Source organism: Gobio gobio (genome assembly GCF_949357685.1).
Source record: "Gobio gobio genome assembly, chromosome: 12".
Taxonomy (NCBI): Eukaryota; Metazoa; Chordata; class Actinopteri; order Cypriniformes; family Gobionidae; genus Gobio; species Gobio gobio.
This window is the reverse complement of record NC_137105.1, coordinates 27695173-27719518: the sequence shown is the minus strand read 5'-3', so window position 1 is coordinate 27719518 and position 24346 is coordinate 27695173. Positions and strand designations below refer to the sequence as shown.

Below are 24346 nucleotides of genomic sequence, written 5' to 3'. Positions count from 1 at the left end.
AAAAAAGTGCATCCATCCATTATAACAGTAATCCAGATGGCTCCGGGGGGTTAATAAAGGCCTTCTGAAGTGAATCGATGGGTTTGTGTAAGTAAAATATCCATATTTAACAAGTTATAATGTAAAATATCTAGCTTCTGGCGGACCACCTTCCGTATTCAACTTACAGAAAAAGTGTAACTGGCGCGACGACATCGGACATAGTGTAAAAAAACTTAACTGGCGTCCGATGACGTCCGACGTGGCGTAAACCTTTTGAACTTCGAGAGGCGTTACACTTATTTCATAAGTTGAATGCAGAAGGCCAAGCAGATAGAGCAACCAAGCAGATAGAGCAACCATTGACTACCATAGTAGGGGGAAAAAAATACTATGGTAGTCAATGGTTGCTCTATCTGCTTGGTGACAAACATTCTTCCAAATTTCTTCTTTTGTGTTCAGCAGAACAAAGAAACTCATACAGGTTTGGAACAACTTGAGGGTGAGTAAATGATGACAGAATTTTCATTTTTGGGTGAACGATCCCTTTAAGGAGAATAATTTGCCCTCTAATTTTCAGCATGTATGAGGGACAATAAACAGGAACAGCATTAGGACAGATGATAGCCTAGCACAGATTGATGACAATAAATTAGTAGGAGCAGTATTGTAAGATTTTATTTTAAATGTATTTCTCATACTGTACATTGGTTTAAAGTTATCTGTCTAATATAATGGAAGTTATTCAGATTAGAAAGAGTTGCAATGTGGTGTGCCTCAAGGAAGTTGTTTAGGACCATTATTATTTTCTATTTTACCAATGATCTTCCTCTTGTTTTAAAGGTCTTGGTCTAAAGGTCTTGGTCTCTCCAGATTCTGCAATTTTTCTGTATTTTTCCTGCTCATCTCGGGTCTGTTCGTTCAGAATAGTTGTGCCTTAACATCGTACACCCGTGGTGAGATTTTGGATATTGGTTTGCGAATTTCCGACAGTTTTATGGACAATCTTCGACTCCTTCCTGAGATCGCTAGGACACCCGAGGCTATGCACTCTACCTGGCCGGGCTGAAGTGCTCGCAGGCGGCGCCGAGATTGTAAACAAAGGCGGGGAAAACGTGGAGGTCTGAGAGCTAGGCTAAGGCTAAAGCTAAGGCTAACCCCACATCGGCTCTCTTTACCCAATATTTTCCTCGCCAATGTATGGTCGCTAGTGAACAAAATGGAGGAGATTCGACTCAGCATCACACACAGTAAGAAACTTTTGAACTGTAACGTCCTAATCTTCACGGAAACCTGGCTAAACGGCGGAATACCGGACACCGCTATTGAGCTAGCGGGATGCCACACGCTCCGGGCGGATAGAACATTAGATGGCTCCGGTAAGACCAGAGGTGGTGGATTGTGCATTTACATTAACAAAGCCTGGTGCACAAACTCTGCTATTGTTGGGAGTCATTGTTCAGCTAACCTCGAGTTTCTCATGGTTAAATGTAGACCGTTTTATCTACCGCGGGAGTTCACTTCCACCATTATAACTGCAGCCTATATTCCCCCGGATGCTGATGCCAAGCTTGCTATGAAAGAACTTCATGCAGACATCAGTAAATAACAGACTGATCACCTGGAAGCTGCTTTTATTGTTGCAGGTGACTTTAATCATTCAAACTTAAAGTCAGTGCTACCCAAGTTTCACCAGCATGTTTCCTGCCACACCAGAGGAAACAAAACCTTAGACCATGTTTACACAAACATGGCTGGTGCTTACGTTGCGACACCCCTCCCCCACCTGGGACAGTCAGATCACCTTTCTTTGTTCCTCATCCCCAAATATGCACTCCTCATCAACCGTGTGAAGCCATCAGTGAAGACCATCAAGGTGTGGCCTGCGGGGGTTGATTCCACACTCCAGAAAAGGTTTCTACACACAGACTGGAGTGTGTTTGCTTCTCAAGCCACCAGTGGCGCTCACACGGACATTGACTTCTACACCTCCTCTGTATTGGATCATATCAATACCACCATTGACAGTGTTACAACCCAGAAACAGATCACCACATACCCAAATCAGAAGCCATGGATGAACAGGGAAGTGCGACTCCTGCTGAATTCACGCAATACTGCCTTCAGATCAGGAGATGCACAAGCCTACAGTACATCCAGAGCAAACCTGAAGAGGGGCATCAAAAAGGCCAAGCACTGCTACAAGCTAAAGATAGAGGGTCACTTTTCCAACTCTGACCCTCGACGCATGTGGCAGGGCATCCAGGCCATCAGTGACTACAAACCCCCCCACTCCACCCCCGCAGCCACTGATGTCAACTTCCTGAACGAGCTAAATCACTTTTATGCTTGCTTTGAAAGAGACAACAGAGAAACTGCCACCAAGCTCAAACCCTCAGCTGACCCACCAATCACACTCTCCACCACAGATGTCTGCAAGTCACTGAGCCGGATCAGCGCGCACAAGGCTGCTGGACCAGACAACATCCCTGGTCGTGTTCTCAGGGCATGTGCGGAGCAGCTCGCTGAGGTTTTTACAGACATTTTCAACCTGTCTCTTGCCCAAGCAGCTGTACCATCATGCTTTAAACGCACTTCCATTGTGCCAGTGCCAAAACACTCTAACCCGAGGTGCCCTAATGACTACCGCCCTGTAGCACTCACACCCATCGTCATGAAGTGCTTTGAGCGGCTGGTCCTGGAACACCTAAAAGACTCTCTACCATCCACATTGGACTCACACCAGTTTGCCTACCGCAGCAATAGGAGCACAGAGGATGCCGTTTCCATGGCACTGCACTCTGTGCTCACTCACCTGGACAATAAGAACACTTACGCACGCATGCTGTTTGTTGACTTCAGCTCAGCATTCAACACTGTCATCCCAACCAAGTTAATAGCCAAACTTGGAGACCTGGGCATCAATACCTCAATGTGCAACTGGATTTTGGACTTCCTAACTGACAGACCCCAGAATGTTCGTTCAGGATTCACCTGCTCCACATCCATCACTCTTAACACTGGTGTACCACAGGGCTGTGTGCTAAGCCCGTTTCTCTACTCCCTCTTCACCGCCGACTGCAAGCCTGTGTATGGATCTAATTCTATCGTCAAGTTTGCGGACGACACTACGGTGATTGGTCTCATCAGCAACAACGATGAGACTGCCTATAGGGAGGAGATCCAGCACCTGGCCACATGGTGCACCGAAAATAACCTGCTCCTCAACACCACCAAAACGAAGGAGCTCATCGTGGACTTCAGGAAGGAGTCAAGAGGCACACACGACACCATCCACATCAATGGAATGGCTGTTGAACGTGTCTCCAGTTTCAAGTTCCTGGGGATCCACATCTCGGCGGACATGTCGTGGACGACCAACACCTCCAGCCTGGTCAAGAAGGCTCACCAGCACCTCTTCTTCCTGAGGACACTGAGGAAGAATCAGCTCTCCTCGGCTATCCTGGTGAACTTCTATCGCTGCGCAATAGAAAGCATCCTGACCAACTGTGTCGCAGTGTGGTATGGGAGCTGCTCTGTTGCGGAGCGCAAGGCACTGCAGCGGGTGGTGAAAACTGCCCAGCGCATCACAGGGACTCCACTGCCTGCCATCGAGCACATCCAGAGGAAACGCTGTCTGCATCGAGCTCGCAGCATCCTCAAGGATTCCTCTCACCCAGCCCACAGACTGTTTTCTCTCCTGCCCTCCGGCAGGCGTTTCAGGATCCACCGGACCAGGACCAGCAGACTAAAGAACAGTTTTTTCCCCAGAGCTGTCTCCTTACTGAACTCAAACCCCCGTTGATCCACTCCCCTCATATACTGATAACTCTCCTACCTCACATCCACCTTCACTTTGTTATTTGCACTACCGACTGTTTATTACAGTAACAACTGTTTACTTATGCATTTTGCACTACCATACCGTAACTGGATTATGCTCATTTGCACTGCCGACTGTTTTTACAGTACCAACTGTTTACATTTGTATTTTGCACCGTACTTCTAACTGTAATATGCAATCCCTTCCACTGCACTTTTACACTTTTTTTTCGGATAGCTTCTGTCCATAATTTATTGCACTACCTTAATCCACTGCCATATTCCTCATTTTAGCCTAACATATCATTGTATACCTCTATCTGTAAAATTCTGTTTATAGTAATAGCCATCTGTATATTATATTATATTCATAGTACATATCCACCTGTAAATTCTGTTTATAGTAAAAGCCATCTGTATATTATATTCATAGTACATATCCACCTGTAAATTCTGTTTATAGTAATAACCATCTGTATATTATTCACTGTACATATTCACCTGTAAATTCTGTTTATAGTAATAACCATCTCTCTATTTATAGATATATTTATATATACTCAGTACATATCCATGTCCTGCACTTATGCAAACGTTGTATATCCTGCACTTGCTGCTATTGCACTTCTGGTTAGACCTAAACTGCATTTCGTTGCCTTGTACTTGTACTTGTACTTGTGTAATGACAATAAAGTTGAATCTAATCTAATCTAAAGTGTGCACAGACAGTCATGTTTGCAGATGATGCAGTATTATATGTAACTGCAACATCAATTAAACCGTTGTCTACTGCTTTGGATGAGGAATTACAATTGGTCATAAAGCAGGTACAGAATAATGAATTGGTTCTAAACTTGACAAAAACCAAAAGCATTGGGTTTGCATCAACTTTTAGATTTAAATTTAAACCACAGTTAAATCTGTCCTTAAAGAGTGTGCCTATTGAACAGGTAGAGGAAATAAGACTTCTTGTAGTTATAGTAGACAGTAGGCTGGACAGTAGGCTGAAGTGGTCAAAACAGATAGAAAATATAGTAACATGTAGCATGTAGTGTGCAACGTAATTGATGCGCTACACCCAGTAATGATGTTCAGTATGGGCCAATTAAATCAGAAGCAAGGAACGGCTACTGGAGGGAGGTAAAGATGCGACAGGTGAGTCAATAGTCCACAATTTTGCTCTGGTTCAGATTAAAGATTATATTATATTAAAAGAATGTGTTCTCTTTGTAATTTATTTCAATCAGATAAATCATAGGTTTGAACAATCAATTAAGGAGTTCAGTAAAGCAAAACATTTGTCGATTCTTCTCTTGCTTTTTCTATGACAAGATTTCAACAGGTCTCAATTTGATTTGATGGGGTTTCACACTTTTCACGCAATGTGTAAATAAAGTAGATTCTCAAAAAAAAAAAAAAAAAACCCTGTGTCGGTCTCTTTTAATTTGACAAAAGTAATTTACAAATATAAACCCTCAAACAAAATATAATATTCAATAACCCAAATATGAAATGAAAGTAATTAAACATTTAATTTGACCTAAAACATAGAATATAATTCAGAACTAATAAATCACGTTCCCTTCAAAGAGTAAACAGCACATTCAACAATATGAATTGGATATACGGAAACAAATGAATTGACTCGGATGAACAAAGTCCATGAATGAATCGAATCAGTTGAATGAATTAGCGAAAGAGTTCGCAAATCAAATGATTCAGTTCAAAGAGTTGTTGAACTCTCTTTCGATCAGTTTAATTTTAAAAAAATAGAGTCTCTCCTTTTCGAAAGCAAAAATCAAACGGATTCAACTAAATAAAGTCTTTAGTGTCCAAAAAAGCAAGAACAATTTTAATTCTCCTACCAGTTGATGATTTTTATAAAAATCACAGTTCAAAGGGAAAACAGGTCCGTAGGCAGCTAGCCATTTGTGCTTGTAATTCCTCTCCAGAGTATTGAGTTTGGCACAAAACAGGAAACTCTAGCAAGAGATCACATAGAAAAACCTAGCCTTGCAAAAGATAAGGCAAACACAATAATTACTAATCTTTCATTAAAGGTCCCATGGCGTGAAATTTTCATTTTATGAGGTTTTTTAACATTAATATGAGTTCCCCTAGCCTGTATATGGTCCCCAAGTGGCTAGAAATGTTGATAGGTGTAAACCGCGTTCTGGCTGTCTTTCTCTGCCTTTGAGAAAATGAGAGCTCAGACGAGCCGATCTGGAATCTTCCCTGTTATGTCGTCATACAAGGAAAGGTTACCTCCCCTTCCTCTGCTTTGCCCGCCCAGAGAATTAGGAGAAAATGGATTCCGTTTATCAGTCGCAATGTCAGCACAGGCTTTAAAAGACTTTTACCATATGGATTCGACAGCACCGCCACAAACAGTAAGTAAAAGTGTTCATTAAAGGTCCCATGGCAGGACATTTTCATGAGGTATTTCAACATTAAAGGGTTAGTTCACCCAAAAATGAAAATTCTGTCATTAATTACTTACCCTCATGTCGTTCGACACCCGTAAGACCTCTGTTCATCTTCGGAAACAAAATTAAGATATTTTAGTTGAAATCCGATCGCTCAGAAAGGCCTCCATTGGCACAATGCACGGTACACTCTCAAGACCCATAAAAGGTACTAAAGACGTTGTTACAAAGTCCATCTCACTACAGTGGTTCTACAATAACTTTATAAAGCGACGAGAATAGTTATTGTGTGCAAAAAAACCTAAATAACGACTTATATAGTGATGACCGATTTCAAAATAATGCATCATGAAGCTTCAAAGCGTTATGAATCAGCGAGTCGAATCATGATTCGGATCGCGTGTCAAACCGCCAAACTGCTGAAATCAGTTGACTTTGGCGATTCAAACCGCTGAATCGACTCACTGATTCATAACGCTTCGAAGCTTCATGATGCCTTGTTTTGAAATCGGTCATCATGATATAAGTCGTTATTTAGGGTTTTTTTGCGCACAAAAACTATTCTCGTCACTTTATAAAGTTATTGTAGAACCACTATAATGAGATGGACTTTGTAACAACGTCTTTAGTACCTTTTATGGGTCTTGAGAGTGTACCGTGCATTGTGCCAATGGAGGCCTTTCTGAGCGATCGGATTTCAACTAAAATATCTTCATTTGTGTTCCGAAGATGAACGGGGGTCTTACGGGTGTCGAACGACATGAGGGTAAGTAATTAATGACATAATTTTCATTTTTGGGTGAACTAACCCTTTAATATGAGTTCCCCTAGCCTGAATATTGTCCCCAAGTGGATAGAAATGTTGATCGGTGTAAACCGAGTTCTGGCTGTCTTTCTCTGCCTTTGAGAAAATGACAGGCCAGACTAGCCAATCCTGAAGCCTCCTGTTTTGACGTCCAAACAGGAACGGTTACCTCCCTTTCCTCCGCCCAGAGAATCTGGCACGCCCATGCAAACGCTCGAGAGATCATGGCTTGTGAACGAGTGAATGCTGGCAGTTTCTCAGTGTTTGGATGTACAAATGAAAACAGAAGTCTTTTTTCAGTTCCTTCTGATTTGTGATCAGTGATTTCTTATGTGTAGCTAATTATTTATTATTCGTGCACAAACTGCGGCTTCTCTCTCTCCCGACAGAACGGTGTTTTCGTGTTTTCTATCTTGTGAGTCAGTGTTTTGTACGTCCCCGTCGCGTCTATCTGTTCTAAAATGTGCATACAGTCGTTTCTGCTCAACATCAGCAGACTCACATCTCTTTAGAGATAAACCTCACACACGACGAAGCTCGGGCTGCACTGGCCGGTCGGCCTTCAACATCACCGACCCCCAGTACTGCCTCTGGCCCACAGCGGAGGCACCAAACGTGGCGCGAGATTAAGCAGAAGGGGGGTAAGCGTGAGGGTCTCTGGGCTAGGCTAGCCAGCTAGCCCCACAATGAACTGGATTACATTCGATTACTGCTGTTGTGTCATTGTTTGCGCTGTGTACTCAATGTGCGTCACTGACGCTTTTCATATGATAGGAAAATATCTAAAAATAATGCTATAATCAACACTTACTCGTAACTCGTTCATCTCGACAGCTGTAATGGTACATTGCATGTGTTACAAAGTTGGTAGAATAATGATGTATCAAAATGATCAAATGTGTATCAAATAATCAAATAAGTGTATCAAATAATTGTTCTCTTCACTGTATATGCTGTACTGTAAAACAGCTGTGAAGATGTGGTGTTAATTGGTTTATATTTTATACATCATAAAGTTAATTTTTTTCAAAAAGAATAAAATGAAATATGTTTGTTATAGGCCAAGTTAAAAAATACTTCTAGTTATTCAAATAGTACACTTTTATCAATAGTGATTTAAAAATGAAGAAAAAAGTAATCATAAGGAGGCAGGTTTTAATGGAAAGAAGACTTGATGTTGGCAACATTATTTTAATGGGCAGTTAAGGATGTGTTTTGAAACAATTGAATGGGACTGAATGAGTAGCCTACTTTGTGGTTATCCCAATGGTCATTCAATATGCCACAAATGTTTTTGGCGAATTGATTACCATTTGTATAAACAGTTTTACGACAAAAACCAATGGTTAAACTATGATTTTTGTAGCAAAAACCATCAATGCTTGAGAAGAGTTTTCAGAATTCCTTAACAATTAATAATAAATATAATCTCCATAGAATAGCCTATACAGGTTATAGGTATTTGGAGAACAAACGTTTATGTTCTCCACGTAAATAGTTGAAATCGGTTGAGAAAAAAAATATGGTTGTGTTTTTTTTTTTTCTTGGCTCTCCAAGAAACTTGCGTGTGTTTTTAGAGCAGTCTTGCTCGGCCTAATATGGCAGACAGCAGCGTCTGTGATTGCTGATACGATGACGCAGTTTGCAATGCATCTTGGAAATAGTATTTGATTTACATTCACTGTGTTAAATCCGCTTTAGAAAAATGACTACTTTTCCCAGAGTGCACCCCGTGACACCATCCCGCCTATCAGAGGATCCGGAAGTTACACAGTCTCACAGTGAAATTCAAATGGTTGTTCTAACTTCGACAATCACGCTAGCTTGGTTTTGTCTTTTGGAGTTTTAATACATCATGATCAAGGTAAGTTGATCCTTTTTTAATATCTCAACTAGATTTTAGTCGGTAATCTACAGCACAGTAGCCTACTAGATAGGCTTTTTTGTGTGCAGTTACTGTGGTTGGATTTTATTTGTTTTAATGTTAGAGGTGCTAGAATTATTCTCAGCCTCCATTTACAGTGCTTAATGGAAACATTGTTGTCTTACCGTGAGCTTACAGTGAGATATGTTGAAGTTACACGAGAAAAACGGCTGTTAAAAGAGTTTGAATCTTTGGACAAAGAAATTAATTCTCAACCTGAAAAGAGGCCAACCCAAGCCTGTGAAGAAGCAAGCCATAAGCAAGTTCTAGTGTTGACTATTTTAGTGTTTTGACTTAATAGTGATGGCATGTTTTAAAAATATTTCAGGTACTTGAACTGGGATTGCTGGGTGGAGTGGACGTAAAGGACACGGTCTGGCAAATTCAAAAATGACTTTGCCAAAGTGGTGAACTGGATTGGTGTACATGGGAAAGCACCGTTCAGCTTAAAAACAACCAAATTGTGACTTTTAAGTGCATTTTTACTGTCTCAGTCTTTCTGGAACTTCATGACTATTCCCTCATGTCATGAATGAATGTTGAAAGTTTTAATTATTAGACTGGTAGTGTCTTGTAATACAAATGTTTCATGTCTCTATGGTTCATTTTATTTAAATGTATTTTAAACTCTGTACTTGTATGCTCCTATTCTAGAGGCTGTAAGAAGAAATCCTGTGTGTGTGTACAGACAACTGAGCTGGAGGTCGAAAAGGTTATTAAAATGTGGTTTCATCTAGCTGGTGACCATGAGGGTGGCAGAAAAAGAAGAACACCTTTGCAAAATGTTAATGTAAACCACACATTTTAAGTTATATTACCGTATTTCCTCAAATAAAAGCCTGTAGTCAATTAAACGCCGGGCCTCTGATAGTGGCCGGGGGCGTGGCCAGCACAAACAAATAAAGGCCAGTCTCAAATTAAGGCCGGGGAAAAATTATTTCCTTTAATTTCATGTGCATTCAAGTTCAGCGTAATGTACAGTAGGGTTGTGCCGAAGAAGCGAAACCATCGTGACCACTCACTCCTCTGTAACGCTATCGCTTTTCATTTAAAACGGTTTATTTAAAACAATTATTTTTTTCAAATAGTTGGAATTCGAAATAAAGGCCTGCCCCTAATAAAAGCCTGCTTCAAATAAAAGCCGGTGACCTTCTGCAGTTCAGGTAAATAAAGGCCCCGGCTTTTATTTGAGGAAATACGGTACTTATATTTTAGCTTTTTTGCACATCTGTAAATATTAATTGTATTTTATTTGTCTTATATAAACAGCTGTTTTTCTGTATTTTAATATTTATGCATGAGACATTTACAGTTTTGCTTTTACACTTGCTTTCTTGTTTGTATCAATTGAATGTATTGCTTTGTTTCTGTTGCTTTTTGGTACGGTGGCTGAGACGGCTCAACACGCTGCAACAGAAGAAAACGCATGCAAATAGAAAAAACACCAGCAAATTAAGAAAACATCTTCATCAGTTTGACAGCACATTTTATTTTTCCTTGTTTTTGGCTGAGATTTTCTTCCCTTCTCAATAAAATGCTGTACTTTACATTTGTATAGTGTCATTCTTTTATTATTCCTTGTACAATATATACGTATTACACAGGGATAATTTCTGGTTCAGTTATGGCTGTTTTCTGGAGCTTCTGGATAAGTTGTGGCTGAGTTCTGGGGTAAAGGTGGTGGCAGTTTGGCTCTTGTCTGGCTGACATTTGGGGATTACGGTGTTGTTGTGGGCCAGTTCTGGATTATTTCTGGGTACATTGTAAAGCTCTGGGCGAGTATTGGTCTGCTTCCGGCATTGCTCTGTTTGACTTTTGGCAAACAACACTTGGGCCAACCTTGGACCGTAATTCCATGCGATATGTGGGCCAAAATCACAGCCGAAATTTAGCCAGATCCGGCCCAAAGCCAATTTGCTATTTGGGTTCTATTTTGGTTGAAAATGGTGTTGTGTAAGTGGCACCAAAGTAAATAACTAATGTTTTTTACAACGGAAATTAATCAATCAAAAACTTACTTTAGCTGGACAATAACTTTTTTGAGAGCTAAAACAGTCTCTCTTCCATTAATTTCCTTTTATCATTCAGTGTTTCCCCTACCATTGTTTTTATGCGTGAGTAAAAAAGATGGCCTCCAAAAGTTGTGTTTGCTGGTCAGTTTTGTGTGTAAATGTAAGTTTTTTTTACCAACATTTTCCACTTCCGATGTCATTTCTAGCGAGAAATTACTTATGTAGTAATTAAATATGTGTTTAGTTCTCACCAAAGCTCTCTCTATTTTGCTGTAGATCATTAAAGGGTTAGTTCACCCAAAAATGAAAATTCTGTCATTAATTACTCACCCTCATGTCGTTCGACACCCGTAAGACCTCCGTTCATCTTTGGAACACAAATGAAGATATTTTTGTTGAAAGCTGATGGCTGAGAAAGGCTTCAGATAGGCCTCCATTGGCATTCAGTACATTTACACTCCCAAGACCCATAAAAGGCACTTAAAACGTCGTTACAAAGTCCATCTCACCACAGTGACTCTACAATAATTTTACGATGCAACGACAATAGTTTTTGTAAATAACGACTTTATTCAACCTCTTCTTGTCTTCCGTGTGTGCCTCCACGACGCATGCGCGAGAAAATGACGTAGCGCCGGGGTTCGGGAATCCATGAAATGCACACTTTAACCCCATTTTGAGAACTACGCCGAGACCTAAAGCATGATCAATGTAGAATTCAACAGCTTAGATAAGCGCGTCTTCCTCTCCTTGTAAACAAATCGCTTCTGGGTCATGTGTCCGAACGCTGGATCTGTGTAATATTCTCGTGCATGCGTCGTGGAGGCACACACAGAAGACAAGAACAAGTTGGATAAAGATGTTATTTTGATTTTTTTTTGTGCACAAAAACTATTGTCGTCGCATCGTAAAATTATTGTAGAGTCACTGCGGTGAGATGGACTTTGTTACAACGTTTTAAGTGCCTTTTATGGGTCTTGGGAGTGTAAATGTACTGAATGCCAATGGAGGCCTATCTGAAGCCTTTCTCAGCCATCAGCTTCAGGGTTTTTCCTACATTGAAAATTTTTTGGCGGCCGCCAAAACAAATTGTTGTCCCGCCAAAGCCTTATTTGATGAGTTATTGTGATTTAGGAGTGATGTAGAATAGATGACCGCTGCCCTTGCGTTAACTGAGTGTCAGAGAGAACGACCAGAGAGCTCCTCCCCCGCTCGCACGCTCTCTGTCTTCAAAATAGGCATTCTTAGCTTTCTAATATTTCACATATTACGTTAATCAAAATCAAAAGGTCGGAAGACCGAATCCATGTTGCACGTGGCGCTATCAGACGATGTTTTCCTTTAATTACCGCTGGGTGTGAAATGCGCTCAAAAAACATTGACTGATTCTCTGACCAGCTGACATAAAGCATACTTTCAATAAACGTGAAACAAATCCTATCCGGTTATGAAGTGTTTTCTGTGTGTTGACAAATCTTTCGCGATGTTCTAACAGAAGGGATTCACACACAGCGCGTCAGCCAATGTCCGATTCGCCACATTATGACTCCTTTGAACCGAATCATTTTAACGACTGGTTAGAACGGATCAGTCCAACACTGAACTCATGAATCAGTTGAATCATTTACTCAGAACAGTGGTTCCCAACCACGTTCCTGGAGGACCCCCAACAGTGCACATTTTTGATGTGTCCTTTGTCTGACACACCCACATCAGGTCTTGGAGTAGCTACTAATGAGCTGATGACCTGAATCAGGTGTGTTTGATTGAGGAGACATGCAAAATGTGCACTGTTGGGGGTCCTCCAGGAACGTGGTTGGGAACCACTGACTCAGAACACTTGAAATGAGAACACAAGTGTGCTTACCCACTTTAGCAAGAGTGGATAGTAAGAATTAGCTTTAATCATCCACAGTCTTTCAGCTTATTTATTTGGACAATGTGTAGTAAAATAAATAGCCTAAAATCATTTAGTTTAGACTGGAGTGAACCCAGAACAAAGTTGTGGTTAGCTAGCTGATAATTTTATGAAATTGTATATAGCAGAAAATTAGGCTATTTGTTCATTTTTTAATACTACTTTTTAATATTGATATGATTATATACCAAAACAACTATCAGTAAATAGTGTAAAAATGAGGAACAAAAACAAACATCAAGGTATCAAAATAAGATAAGCAAAAATTACAAATTTTCTTTGAATTTATTTAAAATGTTTTGTCAGTATTGCACTTGCAGATCACGTGGGTAGGGAACTTTTTTACTGTGCGTGCGTGCGTGCGTGCGTGCGTGTGCGTGTGTGTGTGTGTATGGATGACCATGTCTGTCAGCCACCACCGAAGACCAGTTTTGACCCAGGAAAAACCCTGAGCTTTCAACAAAAATATCTTCATTTGTGTTCCGAAGATGAACGGAGGTCTTACGGGTGTCGAACGACATGAGGGTGAGTAATTAATGACAGAATTTTCATTTTTGGGTGAACTAACCCTTTAAATGCTTACACTGCCTAAGAAGTCTGTCTGAAATTACTTTTTTGAGGTGCCTTCATGCACAAACGCTGCCTTACAAGCCATTGTCTGATAAGGCAGCGAGGCAACGAGTCAGCTGCCTAGGTTGTTGGACGCAGCCATGATATTGCTCGTTTCTGCTTCTTCGCCTTTTGATCAGGAGATTCTGTACTCGTTCAGGACAGGTGTAATAGCGCCCCCTACCGCATAACAGTGAAAACATGGAAAGCCTGAAAATATCAACAATGGCTATATAAAAAAAAATATATACAATAAAAAAAAATTCTGTTCTGCGCTAGATTAAATGAGACTTGTTACAGCACTTGCATATTGTTGCCCTTGACTGCTCTAGTTGCTTCTATTGCCCTCATTTGTTAAGTTAACAAAAAGACACAAAAAAAAATTACTGAATAACGTTTAATAAAGGTTAATCTATATTTATATGCAGTGACATATAATTTTATGCAGACTATGCAGCGATATTTTACATTTGATTAGGCCTACTATTTTTGTACCTGACAATCTAGTTTAGACCTACATGAAAAAACAGAAAAGAACTGTTTATTTAATTTGTATAAGTTTGTTCTGCTGTATTTATTTGTGCTGTTGCTCGTAATTTGATTATTTGTTCTTATTTTATTACTGACTGTCCTTAACAATATAAAAATTTATATGAGTTAGGATAATAGTTTTTAGAGTCATAACCTTATTTATTAAGGTTACATGGCTCAAAAACAAATTTTATTTATTACTTTTTTTGTGATGGGGTCAGTGAAACAACTCAAGCAAAGCCAGCATCTTTTTTGTTGTAAATAGTTGTGTGATGTGTAAAAACATGTTGTTTATATTTATTGACCAAATTTATGTTTACTCTTGTCAATTCAGCTCACTATAGAAATGCATCGATACAAACAACCACCTACTGCGCACCACATCCATGACAACACAACGTATCCGCAGTAGTTTCGGGAGGTCTACCACCCCCCCTGAAAAAAACCGTAGGGGAAACACTGTCATTGTAAAGCTGCTTTGAAACAATCTGTATTGTTAAGCAGTAATTTTCCAATCCATTTGTTTTGGTATATTAACACGTTAGATTTGTACTGGTCAGACAAAGTCTGAGCATTGAAACATATGCAACTAAGAGTATTTAATAAACGTTCCTTTTTATTAATTTCTCTTGCTTCTGCCCTTCCCTGGCTTTCTCAGTCAACTTCTTGTCAGACTATTAATACAGTTTTGAGTTACAAGACAAAACACTGATTTTAGATGCCAGACAAAACTTGCTGTTAATGGCTTTTAGGTATTAAGACAAAACTCTGCTGACTGATTTTGCAGATTTTTGCAGATCTTCTGGCATGATCCTGTGTCGGATCTGATATTTCTGATGTGGAGGCATAATCTAACAATTTGAGAAATATTTATGTGCAAAAAGATATGCATGTCTATACAGTTATAAAATGTATTAATCAATTTTGGGTTAAATAAAATACCTAAAACATGATACAATTGGTCTCAGGTGTACAGTCATACCTGCTCTTCAGCTTGAGCGGAGTCTCGGAAACGCACTGCGACAGATCTAGATCGTCCTCTATTACCTGTGCCCACACTCCCATCTCTCAAAGGGGATGTGGGGAGGTAGCGCCTCCTGTCTACAGGGCAAGAGACAGAAATCTGGAACTATTGTACTGCTTACTACTGTAACTATTTTACTGCTGCCTACTGCACACTACATAGTGCATACTATATTTTTAAAAGTAGTATGTACAATGCTAAGATATTTAAGAGCAGTATGCAACAATTACACTACCATTCAAATTTTTTGGAAAAAATAATCTTATGTTCATCAAGCATTTATTTGATCAAAAAACATAAAAATAAAATATTATTGCAATTTAAACTGTTATCTGTTGTAAATAAAATAAAATAAATCTGTGAAGGCTAAGATCATTTTCAGCAGCCATTAGTCTAGTCTTTAGAGTTGATCCTAAAGGAATCATTCTTATATTCTGATATGGCACTCAAGAAACCCTTCGTATTATTAGAAGATGATGATAATGGCCCCAGTGAATCAGGGGGCCCCATCTAGAGCTGGGACGGTATGGATTTTTTCTTACCGCGGTTGAAAAGCAAGGAATTCCCGCGATTCAGCGGTAAACCGCTTTAAACGGCTCCCGCTCGACTTTCGCGCACAGCCGCACACACACACCAGCGCAGGCAATTGAACATAATAAGGAACGTGTTTATTTTCCGTTTATTTTTTCACGTTTAGAACAGGAACAATTAGAACAGAAACTGAATGATATCTGAAAAAAAAGTGCTGGCAAAACGAAATATAGACTAGGATATGGTTTACATCCCAGCCTTCATATTTTTTGCTGAGAGAGCAGATCAGATCACGACTGAGAGATCTGAAGATGGAACAGCATAAACAAAGACAAACAAACACATTTTTATTTATCGATATTGATCAGTAGCCTAATATATATTTATTTGTTCATGTTTATTTATTTCCCATATTTTTACTTTCAGATTACAGTCGTCGTCATCAAACAATAGGCTAAACTAACGACTTTAGCGCACACACCAGCACATATAATATATTATTTATATTAATAGTATTTATATTTTTATATATTCAGGCTATTAATTTACATTTACAATTTACATCTCGTGTGCGCTTTTGTCTCAGTGGTTAATGAAGATTATTTAACGAAGGCTCAAGGCTATTTAATTTAACAAAGCGTCATCACTCGCTGCTCACACTACCGTGATTGTATATTATGCTACTTTTATACAGGGCTCGACATTAAGCCTGTTCACATGCTTGTCCTTCGGAGAAGTAAATCATTCATTCACTTGCCCGAGTAAAAAATTAGCTTGTCCGAATTTCTTTTTGTAAATATAATCTATTCTGAAGCAAAATTCTCACCAGTTTTCAATCAGCTTTGACATATTTAAATATGCATAGTTGTGATATTTTTACCTTTTTATAAAGGGCATTTTTCCATAATTGTATTAAATATAGGTTATGCTTCAGCTTTTATTTTATATTTTTAAATTTGATCTATAAATTAAATTAGAATGAGACACTTATAGGGCTGTTACCAATCAAATTAAATAATTTACAATGAAAAATTACAACTGCATTAAATAATGTTATGAGATTATTTGAAATATTTTTGAATATACAAATAAGAAATGTTGGAAAAATGAAACTAAACCACCAGTAGGTGGCAGCATGTGACCGTCTTAATGAGTGAGTCATTGAGTCGATTCGTTCAAACGGCTGATTCATTCAAGAATTAGGCGGTTGTTTACGAATAGGTCATTGAATCTTTGATTCAACCGATACATTCAAACACTGAATCATTCACTAACACACACTGCTGCTGTGAGATGCGTTACGTTTCTGTTGTGATCTTTGTTTGGAATTATTTTCGCTGCTGAAATAGAACAAAAACAGTCCATATGCATGATGTAAGTGACTTAATGTTAATTAATTGTTTATGGAACTGGCGTATGAAATCAGCGTCATTTTCAGTCGTGATGGTATTCAGGAAAACAACACTCTTGTTAGTGCGATGTTGCTTAACTTTATCATATGTTATAAATATAAAAACTACACAATTTTAACCGTGTATGTTAACTGAGTTTCTTTGTATGAGCGGCGCTCATTTGTTTTCGATTTTCTCCTCGAGAGGCGGCGCAAGCCTCAACAGGACAACCTTGTTAACGTCAGTAAGTTTTATATTATTGACCACTATCGATCTCCAACTGAATGCAGAATCATTATTGCACTTCGGTGATTCCCTAGTTATTTTTTGTTTTGACATTTTACTCAGGATACTTGTCCATCGGGCAAGTCAAATTCTTTTTCATTTGCCCTTCAAAAAATCCACTTGTCCCGGACAAGCGTTAATGTCGAGCCCTGTTTTATATATAATATAATATATAATATGAATATTATTTATATTTACTTTTTATATTTTATAACATTTACATATAAATATATTAATTTACATATCTCGTGTGGTGTGCGCTTTTGTCTCAGTGGTTCAAGGCTATTTAACGAAGACTATTTAGGCTAATTTAACAAATAGTCGCTGCTCACACTACCGTGATTGTATATTACATATATATATATATATATATATATTTTATATATTACATATATATATATATATATATATATATATATATATATATATTTTTTTTTTTTTTTTTTTTTTTTTTTAGGGCCGTCAATCGATTAAAAATTTTAATCTAATTAATTACACACTCTGTGATTAATTAATCTGAATTAATCGCATACATAATTTTTGCTGTGAAAGTATTTTAAATATTTAAATTCAAATGAATAATCAGCATTAGTGACATTAAAGTTAAAAAACTCTTTTATTATTATTATTTTCACTGTTCAAATATTGCCCATAACAATAAACAATATGACCTAATATGCTGAGGAAATAAATTAAAAAGTGCTTCAGGAAGAAGATTTTTTTCACTGTACATACAAACAGGGCTTGACATTAACTTTTTTTCTCACCAGCCACTGTGGCTAGTGGTTTTCCAAAGTACTAGCCACTCAGCATTTTCACTGGCCACAATTTTGCTGCTTGGAAATTATATTTTATATGATTAAAGTTGAATTTGGCATGCTTAAATGACTTAAATGACTATTTTGAGTAATTTTACTTGATTTAGAAGATTTAAAACCCTTTCAAACTTTGGAGTGACCACCAAATCAAGACTAAATATATACTCTCGCATATAGGCCTAATAGTCAATACAAATGGAATGTTATAATGGAACATTGCGCTCCCCAACTCACGAAAGGTTGGATTTGCTCCATCTTTTGATGAAGTTTTGTTTAGAAATCCTTGCATCCATATAAGACACACGTCATTAGACACAATCCATGTCATTAGAATCAATGAATCCATGGAATTAGACACACATGCACACATGTGCAGGCCAATGGCTTTTTTGCGGTGATGGCGGTGACAGTCTCAGACCCGCGGTAGGTGTCACGTGACCACGGTATTGCGGTAATGCGGTAACCGTCCCAGCCCTAGTCCCAACAAATACAAAGAAGCCTATATAAATCACAACCTATTAATTTTGTATCATACTTTGTTTGGTCATGATATCAGCATTAAAGTTTTAACATTATTATTCCATAATAATTATTTATTTACAAATGTGTTCCTTATATTTGTATTTGCTTTATTAGTGAGTGTGTAAATTTGTTAGTCTTAGTTCTTACGAGAACTTGGGGTATAATTAGGGTAGAGGGGTACAAAAGTAAAAGTGCACATAATTGGTGTATTAGGGCCCTATACCTGGAATTGTTTAGGGACTCACTAAGTCTGCCCCTGACAAAGATACCAGTAGTTTTAGTGGGAAGTATATACTGTGCATCATGTATTAGCATTAACACACTATTACAAATAATAATAAATGTATAGAGAAGTTTTCACTCATTTAATCAATGTTGTAGCCTCTGCTGTACCTGAGGCGCTGCCATCTTCTAGGTCATTGGTGTGCAGTGTGGAAAGGGAGGTGTTCCACCCACTGGTGGTCCTCCTCAGCCGCTGCCCCTGCAGATGCTGGATGGACTCCTCTAAGCTCTCCCTCAGCTAGAACACAGGACAAGCTTTTAAAACAACACACTTATCTGAAATCAGAGACAATCCCATACAACTCTTGGTAGTAATAGTCACCGTCGCCATGGCTTCAGCTTGGTCGTCTGTGTGTTCCTTATACTGTCCCAACATCTGATCCACTTTGTTTAGATTTCGGCTTGTATCCTGCACAAAAGCATAAGCTTGAATGTCAAAAGACCCCAGTGATCCCAGCTGTGCAGAACAGAGCAGACATTCACGCAATGAATGAAGGCAGCTTACCTGTAGAGTGTTTGCTAAAGTGTCAATTTTGTCTGATATGTCTGATACATGTGTATCCCTAGGAAACCTGCTGTCAGGCCTTTGGCTCTCTCTGACCCGCGACCGATGCCCCCTGGGTCTGTCATAGGAGTTAGATTCACTGGAGGAGTCCATGCTGACATGAGCCAATGGCTGAAAATAAGCAACAGCACTAAACTGAAATCAGAAACCACCTTTCCAACCCTGACACATGCATTATCTGTTTGCCTAGCTAGTAGACGAGTGTTATTACACCAGGCGAGAAAGTATTCAGATTAATTAACGTTAGTGTTTTAGACTGATGGCCACTGGTCTAACGTTAGCCCATTAAATCGTCAATTTTATGAAAATAAAGATGTTGTAAACACTCGACCAGGTACAGAATTGACGTAGAAATACCAAGCTAGTTAGCTTAGTGCTTGCAGCCTTTCTTTCCTAAGATGTTACAAAGCCTTATCCGTTTGTATAATATAATACCGAATCACAAAATTGTAAAGATACAAGAAACGTACATAAAACAACCCCTACCCGTGTGCCCAGCGGTTTGGTGGTTATCTTAAGTGATAAATGTAAGGCACCGACATCCTCTGCTATGGCAACTTGAACTGGCCGCCTAACAGGAATACAACAAACGCTATGAATCATGGGAGTTGTAGTTTTGCCACCAGCGCCGAACCTGTTAGGTTTCAGAATTAATATATTATATTACCCTATATTATATGTATGTGTGTGTGTGTGTGTGTGTGTATATATTATATATATATATTAAAAAAAAAAAAAAATATATATATATATATATATATATATATATATATATATATATATATATATATATATATATATATATATATATATATATATATAAATATATATAAATATATATATATATATGTAGTAGTATAGCCTATGATGATGCGTATTATAAATTGTATTAATAATGTGTTTAAAATAAAACACATGTACAAAAATAAAACACGGCCCTGATTGCGCAGACCTCTGCGACTGAGGGAAAAACAGTTTAGCCTTTCAGAAAATGCAGCTTAATTTGGAAAGAGGCATGGTGATGATGTGGGTAAGAATATACAACATATCTGATCTATTTTACTAATTTGGAGTACGGTGAAACAATTATTTAATTCATTCATATTCTATATAAATTAATTTATTCATTATTTTATTCAATAATTATTTTGGGAACAGATTCGGATCTGCCAACAGTTTATCATACATAAAGTTTGTGTAGGCCTATTGTTCTTTTTACACATTTTGCTACACATAATTGACACATTTGAAACATTTACATTATCATTTATCAATTAGCCCATAATTGTCATTCTAGATTTAGGCCTGTATAATTTACTCACTTAAAATATACAAATATAATAAAATATAAAATATATCATTACCTAGGCGTATACAAATTAAATAAATTCTTTACACTAGCCTACATAGCCTAGGCCATTTGTGTTGCTTAAAAAAAAAAAAATTACCCCATGATTTAGGCTACTCACCCTCAAGACATCCTAGGTGTAACGTTATATGACTTTCTTCTTTCAGACGAATACAATCGCAGATATATTAAATAATGAATAATTAAACTGTATAAAGCTAACGTACTAGATCACTTATAATTTTACACAGCTTGAGTTGTCTGTAGTTTTATATCTACTGAATGTTCTTGTAAATATTAATATGCAGTGTTTATTCAGCAGAACAATCCAAAGACACATTAGTACAACCAACTGAAGAGATGTCTATCTCAGCGCTGCTGTGAATACGGTCTGTTCGCAATTATTAGTAAAAGACGTTTTTATGTAGCATGGAACTATTCAGTTCCTATAGCAACCGCAAGGGCGCCTCAGCCGTCCGCCTCACTCACAGGCTCTCTTACTCACTTACTGACTCTCACACTCAAGCAAGTTTGAGCTTTTAAACTGCTCGTCGGTGTTTCTGTGACTATTTAATGATCCAAACCGAGTGGAGAGACTACAGTTTTCTAGCGGAAGAAAATTAATTCTTTATATCATGACGACACGTACGCTGGTCATGCTAATGCTGTCACATGTGTGTGTGATTGGACATCCGAATTCATGTCCTTATGGTTGTGAGTGTTCCCAATGGAAAGCCTTCACTGTCTCATGCATGGCCATAGATGTAATTCCAACGTGTCCATCAACGACAGAAATCTTGTAAGTATTCAATATTTTATTATTAATTTGTCACTTGATTTATATGTAGCAAAAGTTCGGTATCTAGGGTAGCCTAACGTTACTCCTTGTGTTCATGTTGTACACTTTTGCTGCTAGGTGGGATACGGGTCCTGGGACAGGTTTCATGGTATAGTTAGGTGAAAGGGAAGGTTAAAGAGTGTAATTATAGATGTAATATTATAAAGTGCATTGTATCAAATTATTTGTATAAATGTTAGTACAGTAGTTATTGCCATTTTGGCTATTTAATTAGGCCTGTTATTATTTGTATTTGTGCTTGAGAGGTCATTTAGGCGGTTTGGCGGAGGTTATTCACATGCAATACATTTATTTAAATGATCATGAGTGTGTTATTTTAATTCAATTCAAATATTATTGAACAATTGTATTAATAAAACATTGGTACCATACAATTATTTAATGTACATAAACAATTTTAGCTACACTGTTACATTATAATGTAAATGTATTTGGTTTACATTAAAATAGACAATTGAGATAGAATTACTTTTCTTGCTTTCTGCATCCTTTAAATGCCTTTAAGTGCCTTGGGGATGCTGAAAAGTTTTTTTAGGGTTGTTGTTGTGTGTGTGGGGGGGGGGTGTATTTGAAGGCTGCATACGTCGTACGTTTACATGGACAACAATACTCCGATATTAATCTGATTAAGACCATACTCTGATTAAGAAACTACCATGTAAACAGCGATTTCTAATTACCTTAATCCGGTTAAAGCCATACTCGAATTAAACAAAAATCGAATTAAGACATGTGGAGTATGCCTATTTTAGTCGCATTATCCAAGTGCATTGTAGACATGTACACACCTTAATCTAACTATTAACGTCGTGTATGAGTTTTCGCCGCATTTTGTGACAGGACACACACACCAGGCACACACACCAGGCAAGTGCAGAGGGGAGGGCTTTGGGGGCTCGTATCAAAAGTATATAAAGTGCCCCTCTAAACAATCATCAATAATATTGTGACAAATAAAACAGAATTTGGATTATAATTAATATAACCGCGCGTACAAAACAGTAACAATTTGCTCAAATTCCCGTTTATCTTTTACGTATCTTTCAGTCTGGAATGTCGTTGCCATGACGTGTTGCTATGGTGCGTGACTGCGTGTCTTGCTTGACTGCTCAATGACTACGTTTACATGGAGAGCAGTAATCTAATTATTGACCTTACTCTGAATAAGACAATATTCTGATTAAGGTGTTTACATGAGTTGCTATTAGAATATTCCGTTCATGTTCCCGTTTTACATGTTAAAGAACATAGATCGATTAATGGTACGTCATTACGTCCCCATGCCATGCTACGCTGTCCAACGTCCAATCATAGCACGACTTTCGTGGGTCTGTTAAAAACATAGGTTAAAATCAATGTGCTCAGGCAAGCCGCTGTAACTTTACCTGCGGCTGTCGCTGTTGGACAGTGTTCCTTTATAAAAAGAGTGATTTTTATACTTTTTAAAGCTACACTATGTAACTTTTCCGTCCACTAGAGGTCGCCTGTTCAAAACAAAGGCGTAGTTTGATGACTCCACGTTTGAGCGCAGAATCTTGGGACATTGGTCTTTACCTCAAAGCCGGTGGAAAAGAGTCAGGATAGGACTCAGGCAGAAATCATGTTCATGGATGCGATTATTAACATTACAGTAGGATGAAGCAGAGCATGACCGAGTGTTGTGGAGCTGAGCAAGGCAGCAGGAGCGATTGAAGAGCGGGACTGTCAGTGTCGGCGCTGTGGTGGGGCATTCAAGGGCGTGTGCCCCCCCTAGCGGTCATTGATGCCCCTCCTACCACAGGCCATGGCGTGTGGCCCAAAAAATATCCCTTTTGGTTATTCTTTTAATAACAGTAGCCGCGTTTACATTACAGATTTGCGCAAAAACTTTTGCCATTATTTTCTAAATTTCAATAAAAAACTATTGTGAAATGACTTTACATTAAACGATGTTGCGACTAAATGTTGCGACGATGTTACTTTTTTTTTCCTCTCGCAATAAGTCATTCCAAATATTATGCCACGGATTTTGGTAGGTTTATGTATCCCAGCCACCGCGTTGGACACATTAAGGCTGTAAGGAAAGCACCTTAAAGCCACTTGAGCGGCACGTATGAGGTGTTTGTGTGTTTCTCCCTCATATCTGCTTCAAGGTCTTCATCAATTGTGGCATTTCTTAGTTTAGAATCCAGTATTCCTGTAATTCTGTTGTCTTTAATGAGTTTAATAACGAACACGTTGTCTTCTGTCTGCGTCGGAATGATCGATACGGTGATGCGCATCTGCCACATCATAGGCTATATTATTTTTTCCACAATTTTTTCTTTTTTTTTTCTTTTCAATTTTGTTGTAATAACGAGATATGCCATTAAAATAGACTGTGAAGTTTGGATTTTCCCCTTAGGCATAGTGTAACAACTTAAAATAGCCTACTCCGTCATTTATGGTATTATAGTATATATTGTAGTATGCAATGTGTTGTAGAATATTTGAGTTTATTTATTATAAGTTGTGTATTTGTTTATTATTATTATTACTACGCTATGTGCATATTTATTTAGAACATTTAGTTAATTAGGCTACCATTCCCCTGTCGGGTAGTCACCGCGAGAGAAGGGCGAAATGTTTCATTTGCATGGTGGTTGGCTAACTCAAAGTTGTTGTTTTTTTTTACAACTTCGTTATTTTGGCTCGGAATTTCGTTTGTTGGAAATAT

General features: G+C 38.2%; 2 protein-coding genes across 2 annotated transcripts in view; one reads left to right on the top strand and one right to left on the bottom strand.

Annotated features, from left to right (window-relative positions):
• The window catches only part of cep128 (centrosomal protein 128), a 204356-nt gene extending 184324 nt beyond the window's left edge, over positions 1-20032 (bottom strand). The window contains exons 1-5 of the mRNA XM_079831673.1: positions 19931-20032; positions 19385-19555; positions 19202-19288; positions 18991-19117; positions 15009-15127 (exon numbers count right to left, since the gene is read on the bottom strand). Coding sequence (XP_079687799.1) covers positions 15009-15127; positions 18991-19117; positions 19202-19288; positions 19385-19537 — 486 coding nt within the window. The 5' untranslated portion in view covers positions 19538-19555; positions 19931-20032. The remainder of the gene's footprint in view (positions 1-15008; positions 15128-18990; positions 19118-19201; positions 19289-19384; positions 19556-19930) is intronic.
• Positions 20033-21309: 1277 nt separating this feature from the next.
• The window catches only part of tshr (thyroid stimulating hormone receptor), a 133353-nt gene continuing 130316 nt past the window's right edge, over positions 21310-24346 (top strand). The window contains exon 1 of the mRNA XM_079831674.1: positions 21310-21591. Coding sequence (XP_079687800.1) covers positions 21428-21591 — 164 coding nt within the window. The 5' untranslated portion in view covers positions 21310-21427. The remainder of the gene's footprint in view (positions 21592-24346) is intronic.